This window comes from Aspergillus campestris, assembly GCF_002847485.1.
Source record: "Aspergillus campestris IBT 28561 chromosome Unknown P168scaffold_14, whole genome shotgun sequence".
NCBI lineage: Eukaryota > Fungi > Ascomycota > Eurotiomycetes > Eurotiales > Aspergillaceae > Aspergillus > Aspergillus campestris.
The window spans coordinates 282040-295924 of NW_020194349.1; the positions used below are offsets into that span (position 1 = coordinate 282040).

At 54.8% G+C, this 13885-nt stretch overlaps 5 protein-coding genes across 5 annotated transcripts; 3 read left to right on the forward strand and 2 right to left on the reverse strand.

Moving 5' to 3' along the window:
• Positions 1 to 345: 345 nt before the first annotated feature.
• P168DRAFT_275769 (sulfurtransferase) lies at positions 346 to 1668 on the reverse strand. Its single transcript, XM_024835516.1, has 2 exons — positions 562 to 1668; positions 346 to 511 (listed from the first exon to the last, which is right to left on the reverse strand). Exons 1-2 carry the CDS (start codon positions 1542 to 1544, stop codon positions 460 to 462), a joined length of 1035 nt encoding a protein of 344 aa, XP_024689090.1. The 5' UTR covers positions 1545 to 1668; the 3' UTR covers positions 346 to 459.
• A 344-nt stretch (positions 1669 to 2012) lies between these two features.
• On the forward strand, positions 2013 to 2433 carry P168DRAFT_322107 (anaphase promoting complex subunit 11; the record flags this gene model as incomplete). Its single annotated transcript, XM_024840532.1, has 4 exons — positions 2013 to 2154; positions 2202 to 2233; positions 2296 to 2359; positions 2405 to 2433. The coding sequence occupies 4 exons, from the start codon at positions 2013 to 2015 to the stop codon at positions 2431 to 2433; spliced, it is 267 nt and encodes an 88-aa protein (XP_024689091.1).
• On the forward strand, positions 2123 to 3972 carry P168DRAFT_68740 (uncharacterized protein). Its single transcript, XM_024842105.1, has 4 exons — positions 2123 to 2154; positions 2202 to 2233; positions 2296 to 2359; positions 2405 to 3972. The coding sequence occupies exon 4, from the start codon at positions 2505 to 2507 to the stop codon at positions 3894 to 3896; it is 1392 nt and encodes a 463-aa protein (XP_024689092.1). The 5' UTR covers positions 2123 to 2154; positions 2202 to 2233; positions 2296 to 2359; positions 2405 to 2504; the 3' UTR covers positions 3897 to 3972.
• A 282-nt stretch (positions 3973 to 4254) lies between these two features.
• On the reverse strand, positions 4255 to 8392 carry P168DRAFT_259948 (putative kinesin family protein (BimC)). Its single transcript, XM_024834646.1, has 3 exons — positions 7826 to 8392; positions 6078 to 7775; positions 4255 to 6027 (listed from the first exon to the last, which is right to left on the reverse strand). Exons 1-3 carry the CDS (start codon positions 8297 to 8299, stop codon positions 4639 to 4641), a joined length of 3561 nt encoding a protein of 1186 aa, XP_024689093.1. The 5' UTR covers positions 8300 to 8392; the 3' UTR covers positions 4255 to 4638.
• Positions 8393 to 8561: 169 nt separating this feature from the next.
• On the forward strand, positions 8562 to 13817 carry P168DRAFT_313330 (isoleucine--tRNA ligase ISM1). Its single transcript, XM_024839653.1, has 5 exons — positions 8562 to 8792; positions 8842 to 10296; positions 10393 to 10447; positions 10657 to 11846; positions 11877 to 13817. Exons 1-5 carry the CDS (start codon positions 8729 to 8731, stop codon positions 13700 to 13702), a joined length of 4590 nt encoding a protein of 1529 aa, XP_024689094.1. The 5' UTR covers positions 8562 to 8728; the 3' UTR covers positions 13703 to 13817.
• The last annotated feature ends 68 nt before the right edge of the window (positions 13818 to 13885 follow it).

The window sequence follows — 13885 nt, forward strand, 5'->3', positions numbered from 1 at the left end:
CGATTGCTTAGGTAGGCTTACTCCTACCTACCTGGGTAGTACCTCGCTACTCTCGACCGGGAAGCATGTTCCAGAATAGTTAGTTGGTCTGTGTAATTTATTTCCGGAGGTCAGGGTCCACTTTTATATAAGCGGTAGTATATTGTGTTTTTGGTGGGGGGTGGGCTTTTTTTATGCATGTTGCTATTCCGGTTGAGTTGTTGGCTTGGCTGGAGTGGGTATTGATCAATATGGGTGTTATGATAGTGGTGATACGTCAGTTTACATGATGTGTCGTGGACATCTTATGCGATACAATATGTATAGAATCATGTATCATCTCCAAATCAGTCGAAGTTAAAGAAAGTCCATTCTAGCTCTATCGTAACTCTGGAACTACATTCTATCATGTCAAGAAATTGGTATAAGCTCTACCCGAGGATACGCTGCTGTAACAGAATCAAATACGCAATCGAGAGTCTAAGCCTTTCGGATCAGTCCGTCGGCGGGCTTGACACGTTGAGCCCATTCCCTGTGTTATGTCAGTAGTGCTTTCCACTATTTTTAAAAAGAGAAACGTACGTCCAACTTCCATCGTACACCCGTCGCAGACAGGCGTCGCCATACTCGGCCTCGCCCAGCGCAGTCTCGATAATCGTCGCGGTGACCCCCGTGCCGCACGAGCTGATGATCGATTTGGTCGGGTCGATCTCGCGCTTCTCGAAGATCTTGCGCAATTCCGGACCAGACAGGTAGGTCTTGGTCTCCGGGTCCAGCAATTCCTGGAACGGCATGCTCGTGGAGCCCGGGACGTGGCCCGACGGCAGGCCGGGACGCGGCTCGGGATCCGTGCCCGCCCAGCGGCCGTAGGATCGCGCATCCAGGATCTCCACCTCCTTGGAGCCCTCCTTGCGGTGCTCCTTGGCGACCTCCTTCAGCTCCAGGTAGGGGATGACGAGTTTGGAGTCGTAGGTCGGCACGGGGTAGCTCGTCCGGTCCGGCTGGAGCGGCTCGCCCGTCTCGGTGGGGAAGCCCTCGCGGACCCAGAGACGGTAGTTGTTGAGGATGTGCACCTTGGGATGACCGAACACTCGCAGGGTCCAGCCCACGCGCGGGGCGCTGAAGATGCCCAGCTCCTCGGTATCGTAGACGACGATTTCATCGTCGCGACGAATGCCCAGCTCGCTCATCGCGTCGGCGAACGTCTCGGCGGTCGGCAGCATGTGCGGGTAGGGGGAGTCGCGATCCTTGATGCCATCGAGATCGAAAAACCGGGCCTGGGGGATGCGATGCTTGCGGAAGATGTCCAGTCCTTTGCGACCTTCGGGGTCATTGGGCATAAACCAGGCGGCGCAGATGGGGACGACCCGCGGCGAAGTGGAGATTTTGGTGGGGGGGTTCTTCTGCAAGGCGGTATTTAACTCCTTTGGCGAGACTAGGTAGGAGGAAAACGAGACATGGCGGGTCTGGGAGGGTTGGCGCAAGTGTTGCGAGACGGACATGGTCGGGCGCACGAAACGAGTAGTCGGTGAAGGGATGGCGGAACGAAAAGCCGCAAAAGCCATTCTGGCGAATTGGTGGATGGAGAGGAAGTCAGGAATCAGTATTTACATAACGAAGAAAAGAGAGAGAGAAAGAGGGGTTGTCAATAACAAGCAAACGAGGTCATGCAGGGACGGGGAAGTTGTCAGTGGGAAGAAGGAAGAGTGGAGGAAGAAGAGGAGAAGAAGAGGAGAAGGAGGGGAGCAGATCAATGCGGAGTCGGTCACAACACTTTTTTTGTCTGGTTTCTCCGCCATGTGAAAAAACAACAACACTCGGTCCAGGGTTGGTTGCGCTCCGTCCGCTTATCGTTGTTCCACTTGCTTCTGATTCTTCTGGTTATGATCGATTATCGATTATTACTGATGATTGATTAATGGTTAATGATTGATGATTGATGATCCATGATTGAGGAAGGAATCCTGGTCTCCAACTACCGTTGATCTACGTCCCGATTCTATCAATCCCCGACCATTCAATCCACAACTAAAATGAAGGTCACTATCAAAGAGTGGAATGCCGTCGCCACCTGGCGCTGGGATATGCCCGACGATGAGGTCTGTGGCATCTGTCGCGTTCAGTTTGACGGGACGTGTCCGACCTGCAAATTCCCGGGGGATGATTGCTCTTTACGTATGGACCCGAAGACCATGGAAGGGAACATACTAATCAATGTCTAGTGCTGGGAAAATGCGGCCATTCCTTCCATATGGTGTGTTCAATATACGAAGACCTATAAGAAGACCTATAACGGAGACGACTAATGACTGACAGCACTGTCTGATGACCTGGATCCAACAAGAATCCTCCAAGGGACTATGCCCGATGTGCCGACAGAGTAAGCGACTACGACATCTACAGGACCAGCTGCTAACGGGCGTAGAATTCGAATGGAAGCAGAACGAGGAGTGAACCGATGGATTGAGAATAAGGCGTACGGAGTATGAATAGAATAACGGACTTAATGCCAATTATGCAGTCACATGACCCGCTCCACCCTGGTCAGGCAGGAAAAGACTGTTGCCTCATTCGGAAGTACTCTCACGGCTCTCTTTCTACTAACGGGACTTTTTCGACTTCTCCGCCATCTCGCGCCCTTTCCCTTTTCTTTCCCCATCCTCCCTTTTCCTTCTTTCTTCTCCTCCTTCTATCCATCATGTAGTGCCAGCATGTCTCTTCCCAGGAATCTTCCCTCGCCTTCTTTGTCCTCTTCTCCTTCCAGGCATTCCGTTCGCCGCCTCCCCGACTCCGACGCTCCTTCCCGTCCCCAGAGCTTGATCGACCGGCCGGTGACAACACCCCAGTCCCCCCCAGAACAAGCACAAGATCCCTCCTCCCGCGAGGCAACTCCGCACCAGCCGGACCTGGACGAGAGAAATCAAGGGGCACCGTCGGTCCCGGAGGATCACGACGAGGGAGCAGCCGCCGCAGACAAACAACCACACCAACAACAACAACAACCACAGTATGGACCCACCTTCCAACCCTTCTTCACCCTCGTGGAGGACGCCCACTCCGCCGAATACTACCATCCCAATGTACACTACATCTTCTCGGATGACGACACCGATATCGTAACCGAAGCCGCCCTACGCTCCCTCGATTCTGATCAGCATGACAGTTTCCTTCACAGTCGGAAGCGGAAATCCCGCGATCTGCACCTGCAGCAGCACCACCACCAGCCCGCTGACGACAACAGGACGACAGATCGCCCCTACGAGGAAGAGCTGCCCAGTCCCAAGAAAACGTCCCTCCTCCCCGACCCCATTCCCGGCGTGCGCGATAACTACATCATCATGGACGTCAACCATGCGCCCGAGGCCGCGGCCGCCGCGGGCACCAATCCCGTCCCCGCTTTGGCCGGGTCTCCCGCCCCCCAGACCTCCGTGCCTCCGCAGCCTTCCGCGAACAACCCCTTCACCGTGACGTCGGCCCAGAGCCTCACCCCGGCGTGGCAGGTGCTCGACACGCAGCTCGCCCCCGCCCCGACCTTCGAGAACAATTCCCCGGGGGACCACGACCGGGGGCTGATGCTCAAGATCCGAGGCACGGCGGGATTGCCCGTGAACGCCCTGGGGAAGGACCGGGAACGAGGCAGTCAGCAGCTGGAGGACATGATGGAGCATTTCGAGAAGCGACTCAGCGAACTCCGGCGAATCATCGACGCAGGAGAGCAACCGCACGAGCCCGAAGTTCCACTGGAAGAGGCTGGGCCTCCTCCCGGAATGGACGTGCCGAACGCAGTCGGCATACCCCCTGAAGTAGAGAAACCATCTGGGTCGCAGGGTCGTCCCGAAACCGAGGGGAAGGAAAAGGTCAATCAAAAGGCCCAGGAACAGGCCAAGGAAAAGGCTCCGGAGCAGCGCCAGGAGTGAGAAACAAATCCCAGTGGACACGAGGAATGAAAACTACCTACTTAGCGGACCAGCAACATTTTGGATTGGATTTTTTGCTATTTTCTCACGATTTGAAAAACAAACGAACCTCCCTCGTCATGGAATCACCATGGACTTCTTTTTATTCTTTTTTATTTTTTTCTTTTATTCGATTTGATTTCACTCGGTTGTTCTAGACTTTTGACTTGGATGTGATTGTTACTATTACTGGTGTATGGGCTTGTATTCAGGGGAATAAGATAATCGATGATTTCACTCTTAGCTATTTGAAAGTATTTACAACGTCTCTCGGGGATGAAATTTACCACAGTAAGTAAGAATTGCATCCTAGCCAGATATTTCAACTAGGTTTCTAACTAACTAACCAACCAACCCAGTGATCCCCTCCACGCCATATCCCAGAACAACATTGGAAATGGAAAGTAACAAACATTTCCAAGAACAGCAATGGAACAAACAATACAATCAAGCAAGCAATCAAGCAAGCGATCAATTCTAACCAGAACGAACTGACCATAACCACCGAGAAGATAATGATAATAATATAAATGCAATCAATCAATCAATAAAGATAAAAATAAAATAGTAACAGTGTTAAACTCCTTCCTTAACGCCACTCATGCAATAATGAAAATTAATCAAAAAGAACAACAACAAAAACAAGTGGTATATAATCCAGCCAGAAAAACAAAATCCAACTTCAATTCAATGCGAGGTTCAGCTAAGGCGAAGGACGACCTCTCAGTCGACGACCACCGGCAGTAGCAGGAGGAACATTCTCGCTCCCTTCCATCACTGTTCCAGGGACCTTTTTAGACGCCATCATCTTCTGAGGGAGTTTAGTGTCAGACGGAGACGGGTTCGAGCGGCGTTTCTTCGCCGGGGGCTGGTCGGAGTCTTCGTCGTCGGGAGTGTGGTCTAATTGGTGGTTCAGGGTTCCGAGGTCCTTCCCGATCGGGGTGGTGTCCGGGCTAGGCGCGAGTGGCCGCGCGACATTTGCGTCAACTTCCCTGAGGCCGCCTGTGGGGTTTGCTGCGGATGAATGGGCCGCAGGCTGGGCGTCGAGCTCGTCGCTGTAGACGAACCCTTTGGAGGGGGAGGTGGCGGGGGAGCTGCTGAGGGTGGAGAGCTGGTCTTCGCCGCTGAAGGGGAGCGCGGTGAGGTCCCGCGAGGTTTTGATGCTGCAGCGGAGGGAGTCGTGGGTTTCGGTGCGTGGTAGGTCGGAGGGGTATTCGTATCGTCGCTTTTGGGGGGTCGTGCCCGTGACGATGTATTCCTTTAGTGGGCGTTCCTGGATGTGAGTCCGGAGCTCGGAGAGGGGCTTGCGGACATCGCCGGACAAGGGTTCGGTCGATTGGAGTAGGTTGTTCTGGTGCTCGGTCGCGTCGTGCTGGAGTTGGCTGATGCGGTCGCCGAATCCAGACCATTGTCCGCGGACAGACGAGTATGATTCGTGGACGTTGGACACCATTCCGTCGAGGCTGGACATGTGAGCGTCGCAGTAGCGGCCGTTCTGAGACCGCGCCTTGGCGACGAAGTCGTCTAGAGCGCCCATTTGCTTGCTCATGTCTTCCATCTGGGCGTCCACGATGCGGACGGTCTCTTGGTGGACCGATTCCGTTGTCTTCTGGATAGACGCGTTCCGCTGGTCGAACAGCTCCCAGTCGTTCTGCATCTTGGTCTTGATGTCTTCCTTGGACGCGGTGACGTCTTTGGCGAACTGTTCCGATCGGAACACCCATTCGTCGACTTGGCGGTCGTGGTGGGTTGTCGCATGCTCGAGCGACTCCCCGGACGCGGTGATGTCGGTTCGCATAGTTTCGACTCTGCCCTTCAGCCGCGAGACTTGTCGCTTCTTAGACTCGTCCATGAGGGTCTTGATTTGAGACAGAAGCTGATCGCGCTCTGCCTGCGCATTCGCCTCTTCCTCGTCCAAGGTTTGTGAAAGCTGCGAAGATGTCTTGCGGTTGGCTTCCACCGTCCTCCGGTTGGCCGCCTGGAGCTCCAGGCGGAGTTGGTGGATCTCAGCTTTTTGCCCATTGAGATGGTCGACCATGCCCTCGAACAGGGATTTGAATTCCTTGCCAAGTCCGCTATATGATTCATGGAGCTGCGCTTGTTAGTGGAAGAACGGCGTTCTGTTGGGAGCGTGCTGCTTACCTGGGCGTGGAACTCGGTGAACTCTCCAATAACGTCCTTGGAGATGCGCTCGGCAGCTGCAGACAACCCATTGAGGCCTTCTCCAACTCGTTGCTTCACCTCCTCCCGCAGATCCTTGATCTCTTCCAGAACATCGTTCATTTCCTCGTGAGCCGCGGACGTCTGCGATTTAGCCTCCTTCTCTGCCTTGTCGAAGCAAGCGTTGAAATTCGACAATTCACGCTGGCTGGACTGGATGTTGCTGAGCTCGCTTGTCACATAGCCCTTAATCTTGTCGCCCATCTCCGTGACAAGCTTCGAATGGAGAGACTGGAAGGCTTCTAAATTCGTGTCGACTTGTTTGGTGACACCGGCCACCTCATTGGCGGACATACTCCAGGCTTCCCTGTTGGTGGCTTCCACATCGGCTTTCCGCTGTATCTTAGCATGTAAACCATCAACATCCTCGACGGTGCTGCCCAACGTCGTCAGCAGTCCCTTTCCGATGCTATGCAACTGGTTTTCAGTGGCCTGGTGAGCTTTGCGCAGCGCCTCCTCTTCCTCCAGCTGTGCCTTGGTGTCGCTCAGTACAATCTCAGTCTTCTCTAGGACATCGTTGGTGCTGTTCAATGCAGCGCGAGTGTCCTCGTGATCCTGCTTGAGACCATTGAAGTTGCTGGTCAGGGTGAACAGCTCTTGCACCTTGTTGCGCAAGCTCGTTTCCATCGATTCGATCTTGGCCCGCTGCTCTTCATTGACAATCCGTCGTGACTCATTCTCCATGGTCAGCTCTTCGTAGGCATCGACAGCCATGTAGACGCCGTTTCGATGTCTCGTCGCAATGAGCTCGGCCTTGAGCTTCTCGATCTCGAATGTGAATTCCCGGAGAAGCGTCTTCTTGGACATCGAGTTGATCTGTGGTTTGTTGCGAATATTCTTGGCTCGGAAGGCGTAGTCGAGCGTTGATATTGTCTCCTCCAGGTTGCTCCGAGAAGGCGAGACAGTCGCGATGATGCAGGTTTTGGTGCGACCGCCCAAAGAGTCTTGCAACAGGCGCGTCAATTTTGATTCTCTGTAGGGAATATGCGGGCTCTTGTCCACCAACGCATTGATCACTCGGCCGAGCGTGAGCAAGCTCTTGTTGATCAAACCCGCCTCCGTCGCACGCTTGTTCTCTGCACCACTGCGTTGAATATTCTCACTTCCAGCCAAGTCCACCAAATTCAGCTTTCCTGAACTGATGTACTCCTCGCCGGATTCGGTCGTTCGCTTGGTATGTACGGTAATCGTAAACACCGTGTGGCTGCGGGAACTGAGATCATTGCACTTGGTCGCGGCAACTTGGCGTTTATGACTTCCGGTCTGGAGCAGTTTGATACCGGCCGTCGCTGAGTCGATGTATGTTTCCTCCATTCCTTGCACCATTGTGGTGTGACCGCCTTTCTTGCCCTCGTTGTCGAAAATCTTCAGTTTCTGGTTTTCCTCCACAGAAAGCAGATCGCGCAGCTCTTCGTTGTACAATTCGATGAACGAGCATTTCACTGTGCTCTCGGCGGTTTCCTGAAGCTTGTGGAATAAGGAGTAGAGAACCCGAGGGATGATACCCGCGTTGTCGGACAGTATCCCTAGCGTGTCGGTCATATCCCCCGACATTGTGTAGGTTTTTCCCGTTCCCGTCTGTCCGTATGCGAAAATCGTACAGTTGTAGCCGGCAAGCATCTGCGCAATGTTAGCATGACCGTCGCGACCAGTTTCGATTTTTCGCCCACCTCATTCACTATCGGCAACGCAACATCTTCGTACACGATGAGCTGATCGGCCGCCGCGGAGAAAACCTTGTCAAACGTATAGGTCTTGTTCGACACGGCATTGGGGCCCATTGACAGGTCGACGGATTTCCCCTGCACCCCTTCCGTCGACACCACCACCCCACTGTTCTCTTTGACTTCCCGATCATTGCGTCCTCTGCATCGCACGACGACATGTATGCTGGTATCTTCGTTCACCCCACGCTCGTAATCGCGCTCCTTCCTCTTCGCAGCCACGCTCGCCGGTTCCGCCAGGGTCCTGAGTGTGCGCGATCCCATACTGGGTGTTTTCAAAGCTGTGGCCGGAGAGTCCGATCTCTCAGACAGAGCGCCGGTCAACCGCCGCGTCGGCTGGCGTGTGGGCTGGCGTGTGGGCTGGCGTGTCGCAGTTCGTCTGGTGGGCAAACCCGAGCTAGCCCGTGGCGGAGGGGGCATGGTAAAAATTAGACGCCAGCAAAACGGGTTCAAAGAAAAGTAATATCAAATCAAACAATCGCTAACTGAGTGGGAAGCAATGTGGGAGAAAAGTATAGATAGGAGTTGTGTGGATGTGGAGTTGTTGTGCTGCCATCCCAATCGGGAAAACGTAAACAAACCCTTCACCGCCCACGTGATATGTCAACAGGGGTCATGCTTATCGCTCACCTGACATTATGAGCTCATCGGTCCCGCCTGACTATCTGTATGTCAACAACAACTCCTGGCTGGCCTCTTTATGACAAGATAACTTCACATTATAACTATTGTGCTATCGGCTTTATAGTTTTGTATCTACTTATTCACGTTCTTGGATGATAGCTCGGTGACGGGGAAGCAATAATCTATCCTCATACTAGGCTCGACGATGAGCATCGTCTGCAGATCATGGCTGCACCCAGACCATCAACGCAGGTCCAGATCTCCCCTGGCAAGGGGTTGGGATTCATAAGTATATCTATTCTCTCGCACCTATATATCACAATACTAATGTTGAATAGTTTTGGGAGCTTCTTTACACAACGTATTGGGACATGTCAAGTCTCACCCCCAAACTTACCCCGCGATCGAGATAGCCTACTCCCCCTCCGACCCTCTGCGCAAGCCCGTTACCCTACAACTGCCCGAGAATGGACTCCGTCTACGGTTTGATGGACCCGATCAGCGACTGCGTCTTATCGAAGTGCTGGACTTTTCGAAGATCTCGCTCGTCTACAAGAACCAGGAAGTGCTAAAGGGAGCCAAGCCGCATGAGCCCCCTGCATCGCAGCAGGGGCCCAGCTTCCGGCATATCTACAATCGCCTGTTCGGCCCTTCATACCCAGGGGAGTATGTACCTCCACTGAACGGCTCGCCGTACGGCACGTACGTACTGTCGTATCCCGGGATCGCTTTCTCCTTTCCCCTTCAGCATTCGGCCTGGTCGGACCAATGTGACTTCGTAGCATTACTCTCTTCGACTGCCGCAATGCCGGCCACCTCGTTGAGCATCTTCCAGGGTCCATCGTGGCCCGAAGTCAGATCCAATCTATTCACCCAGCAGCCGCAGTATCCGCGTTTCCCCCCGCTGGCAGGGAAGAACAAGGACTCTGTCGCTGACGAGGTGGAGGAGTTCATCATCTGGGGCGCAGGCAAAGTCCAAGCGATCCGACGATCGACTCCACCCACTCACATCACCTTGTCGCGCACAACGCCGCAGGATCTGATTGCCGAGTTCGGGCCTCCCGACGCCATATACCGTAAGCATGATCGAAGGATCTCCATCCACCGCGCCGCGAATGGTGGCGGCGGCAGTCAAGACCCTCTCGGCATGAGCCCGTCACCGGGGAGAGGCATCGATATCACGGATACCGATCAATCTTCCAACAACAGTGCCGTCGATGACTCGGATGATGAGGAGGTGACCACGACCCTTGACCCGTCGTCACTACCAACTGAATGCTTTTTTAATTATTTCCATCACGGTTTTGACGCATTTATTTCCCACCCTGATACACCTGGGCCTGCTCTGCCGGGATCAGCCTTGTCGGATCCCACCCCCGTATCCCCTTCACCCCAATTAGTCGTGACCAAGATCATCCTGCATGGTAACGTTCCCGGGTCATATCCTTTCAACCGCCACCGACGCAGTCGCTGGAGGATCAGTTTCGACTCCTCCGACGATACCATCTCGTCCGAAACGCGCTGGGACGAAGTCTTCGGGCGACTGAAGGACGTGTGGAAGGGGTTCTATACCAGTTCGACGGAAGAACGAGCTCTCCAACGGCCGATGGTACTCAACCGAGGCTGGGGAGACAGTCCCGAGAGCAGCGTGGAATTCCTCGGCGGTTGGGAAGAAAGTACAGGCCGGGGACAGAGGGCCGGGAATGACGGTCACGATGCGGGTCTTGGGAATACTGAACTATTTGGGTTTCCTGGTCTTTTGTTTGAGGTGTTGAAGAACGGGGCAGTCAGCTGTGTGACAATATATTAACTCTGGGTAGGCGTTGGCGTGGTTGAACACATTACTTCGTAACTTTTGAGGAATGATTGATGCTATTGATTTATGTTAGATTTAATACAGTGTCACCATTTCTATTACTATTTCTTAACCTATTATATCCTTGAGTCTACCTACCTAGTAAGTTGGCTCATACTGCGGCAACTGGTGAGTACGGTGGTCATTACAATACACCCTATCGTAACCTCCAATTGGCCCACCCCCATAATATAACCACAAGAAATTACGCCCTTCCGACAGCTCCAGCCAGATCGATCGGCATTTCAACTCTCCAGCCAACTTGAATTCACCACAAAACACCACCCTCGCAAAGCAGGACATGCTTCAGTGGTAGTATGCCGGAATTGCCACGGTCGCTCGCTCGATCTTGGTCGTCGACGCTCAAGCTCCCCAAGTCGACGTTCCCCGCCCGCGTAACACCCGCCGACCAGACGAAATACCTGCGACGATGCACGGACGACCTCTACGCCTGGCAGCGCCGTGAGAGGCCGGTGGATGGGCAATTTGTGCTGCACGATGGGCCGCCCTACGCGAATGGCGAACTACACGTTGGTCACGCCCTCAATAAGGTCCTCAAGGATATCATCTGCCGGGTGCAGCTTGGTCGCGGGAAGCGGATACGGTATGTGCCCGGGTGGGACTGCCACGGGCTGCCGATTGAGTTGAAGGCGCTCGAGGCGCAGAGGGCGGCGGGGGAGGCGACTGGACCGGTTACTGCGGCGGTGATCCGGAAGGCTGCGCGGAAACTGGCTGGGCGGACTGTCAAAGACCAGATGAAGGCGTTTCGCGGATTCGCTGTCATGGGCGACTGGGAGAATCACTGGAAGACGATGGACAAGGGGTTTGAGAAGAGGCAGCTGGGGGTGTTTCGCGAGATGGTTGAAAAGGGATTGATATACCGGAGGTTTAAGCCCGTGTACTGGTCGCCGTCGACTGGGACGGCGCTGGCGGAAGCCGAATTGGAATACAAGGAGGACCATGTGTCGACTGCGGCGCTGGTCAAGTTCCCTGTCGTGGATATACCGGCGCATCTCGCTTCGAACCCGTTGCTGCGTGGGAAGGGTATCAGCGCGGTCATCTGGACGACTACGCCGTGGACGCTTCCTGCGAATGCTGTTATTGGCGTTCACCCGGATCTGGAATACTCTATTGTGCAATCGGACGCGCACGGCTATTTGCTTATCGCGCAGTCGCGGATTGAATATTTGCAAAGCGTTTTGAACGAGGACCTGGGCGTGATCGTACCCTCGGTTCTTGGATCGGAATTAGCGGACCGGACTACGTATCGCTCATTGTTTAAAGGAGCAGACGCGGAGGCCCAGCCGATTATCACTGCGGACTTCGTCTCTGCTGACTCCGGGTCGGGCTTGGTCCACTGTGCCCCCGGCCATGGTATGGACGACTACGAGGCGTGTGTTTCTCGCGGTATTCCTGCTTTCGCTCCCGTCGACGACCACGGTAAATTCACCAGCCTTGCGATGCCGGAGGACCCACAACGGCTCAGCGGTAAGGAGGTCTTGACGGATGGAAACGCAGCGGTCCTGGAATATATTGAAGCGGAAGGCTACCTGATTTCGAAAAATCAGTACGAGCACAAGTATCCCTACGACTGGCGGTCCAAGCGCCCCATCATCATCCGGGCGACTGAGCAATGGTTTGCCGACGTGGCCGACATCCGCGGCGACGCGGTCAAGGCACTGGAGGATGTCAACTTTGTCCCGAGTTCCGGAAGAGTGCGCTTGGAGAACTTTGTCAAGAACCGGAGCGAGTGGTGTATCTCGCGCCAACGCGCGTGGGGTGTTCCCATCCCCGCGCTGTACGATCGGAGCACGGGAGACGCTGTCCTCACTAAAGATAGCGTTTCTCACATCATGTCTGTGATCGACGAGCGAGGGATCGACGCATGGTGGACGGATGATGCGAACGACACGGCTTGGATTCCAGCCTCGCTGCGGGACGCATCCGAGGCGGGATATCGTCGCGGAACCGACACGATGGACGTCTGGTTCGACAGCGGCACCAGCTGGACGGAGATCGACACGCCTTACAGCAATGGATACCCCGCTGATGTGTACCTGGAAGGGTCGGACCAACACCGCGGATGGTTCCAATCCGGGCTTCTCACCTTCACGGCGCATCAGATCGCTGCAGGCCACAGGGACGAAACACGTGCTCCGTTCAAGAACCTGATCACCCACGGATTCACCCTGGACGAGGAGGGCCGCAAGATGAGCAAATCCATCGGCAACGTGATCGATCCCCAAGCCATCATGGACGGGACTCTTCTGCCCCCGCTCAAGCCCCGGAAAGGCAAGGGCAAGAAACAGCCCGCAAACCAAGGCCCCGTCTACGATGCGCTGGGGCCTGACGCCCTGCGCATGTGGGTAGCCAGCAGCGACTACACGCGCGACGTCGTGATTGGGAAGCAGGTTCTCCAAACCGTCAACACCAGCTTGCACAAGTACCGCGTGACATTCAAGCTGCTGCTAGGCGCCATCTCGGATTTCAACCCGCAGAATCTCCTCCCGTACGACCAGCTGCAGCAAACGGACCGGATTGCGCTCATGCACCTATCCGAGATGGTGCTGGCGTCGCAAAAGGCCTGCGAGGGCTTTGAATTCTACCGTGCCGTGAACGCCATCAACCGCTGGGCGAACATGGAGTTCTCCGCCTTCTACATGGAAGCGATTAAGGACCGGCTCTACACCTACGGAGCGGACAGCGCCAGCCGACGCGCCGCGCAGACGACGCTGTTCCACATCTACCAGCATCTGCAGGAAATCCTGGCGCCTATCACTCCGATGCTGGTGGAGGAGACGTGGGAGCACACGCCCGAGGCCATCAAATCGCAATGCGAACACCCACTGCAACGCATTGCCTTGTCCCCGCCGACGGAGTGGCAAGACCCCTCGCTTGGAACGCACTACTACGATATCATGGCAGTCGGGTCGGTGATCAAGGGCATGCAAGAGCAGGCGCGGGGGCAGAAACAAATGGGCTCGTCTCTGCAATCTTGCGTCCATATCGTCCTTCCAGAAGGCGACGGCGCGGGGTCCGCGCTCCAGCACAATCTGGCCGAGCTGCCTGATCTGTTCGTTGTATCTTCCGTCACCCTCGGGTCGCACGGCGAGGCTATCCCCAGCGCGACCACCGACGCCGAGTGGCAGTACCACGAGACGTACGAGCTTCCTAGCGGCGGAAATGGCGTCGTCTATGTGTCTGCCCCGCAGTCGTCTAAGTGTCCCCGTTGCTGGAGATACGTACTGGAGGAACCCGAGCCCGTCGAAGAGACGGTGTGCGAACGGTGTGAAGAGGTGGTTCGCGAGCTGGACGCATCGGCAGCGAGCAAGGGAGACGCATGAGCCACTCAATCTCCAATCAATCCAAATTATGAACATCTCACTCATGTATTATAGCGTAATAGACAAAAAATAACCTGATCTGTAATTAAGTTACCTGATTAACAACCACCACCACCATCACATCTCCAACAATATACGACCCAACCACGAATCACAGCTATCTGTATAATAATATCAGCGTGG

What these genes read in the sequence shown, in the direction of transcription:
- P168DRAFT_275769 (XM_024835516.1), bottom strand. Translation starts at nt 1,544, where the DNA reads ATGGCTTTTGCGGCTTTTCGTTCCGCCATCCCTTCACCGACTACTCGT. An exon ending in GTGTACGATGGAAGTTGGAC is followed by an intron (nt 512 to 561) that starts GTACGTTTCTCT and finishes GACATAACACAG; the next exon opens with GGAATGGGCTCAACGTGTCA.
- P168DRAFT_313330 (XM_024839653.1), top strand. Translation starts at nt 8,729, where the DNA reads ATGGCTGCACCCAGACCATCAACGCAGGTCCAGATCTCCCCTGGCAAG. An exon ending in CAAGGGGTTGGGATTCATAA is followed by an intron (nt 8,793 to 8,841) that starts GTATATCTATTC and finishes AATGTTGAATAG; the next exon opens with TTTTGGGAGCTTCTTTACAC. An exon ending in GGACCCACAACGGCTCAGCG is followed by an intron (nt 11,847 to 11,876) that starts GTAAGGAGGTCT and finishes ATGGAAACGCAG; the next exon opens with CGGTCCTGGAATATATTGAA.
- P168DRAFT_68740 (XM_024842105.1), top strand. Translation starts at nt 2,505, where the DNA reads ATGACCCGCTCCACCCTGGTCAGGCAGGAAAAGACTGTTGCCTCATTC.
- P168DRAFT_259948 (XM_024834646.1), bottom strand. Translation starts at nt 8,299, where the DNA reads ATGCCCCCTCCGCCACGGGCTAGCTCGGGTTTGCCCACCAGACGAACT. An exon ending in CGTTGCCGATAGTGAATGAG is followed by an intron (nt 7,776 to 7,825) that starts GTGGGCGAAAAA and finishes AACATTGCGCAG; the next exon opens with ATGCTTGCCGGCTACAACTG. An exon ending in TCACCGAGTTCCACGCCCAG is followed by an intron (nt 6,028 to 6,077) that starts GTAAGCAGCACG and finishes TAACAAGCGCAG; the next exon opens with CTCCATGAATCATATAGCGG.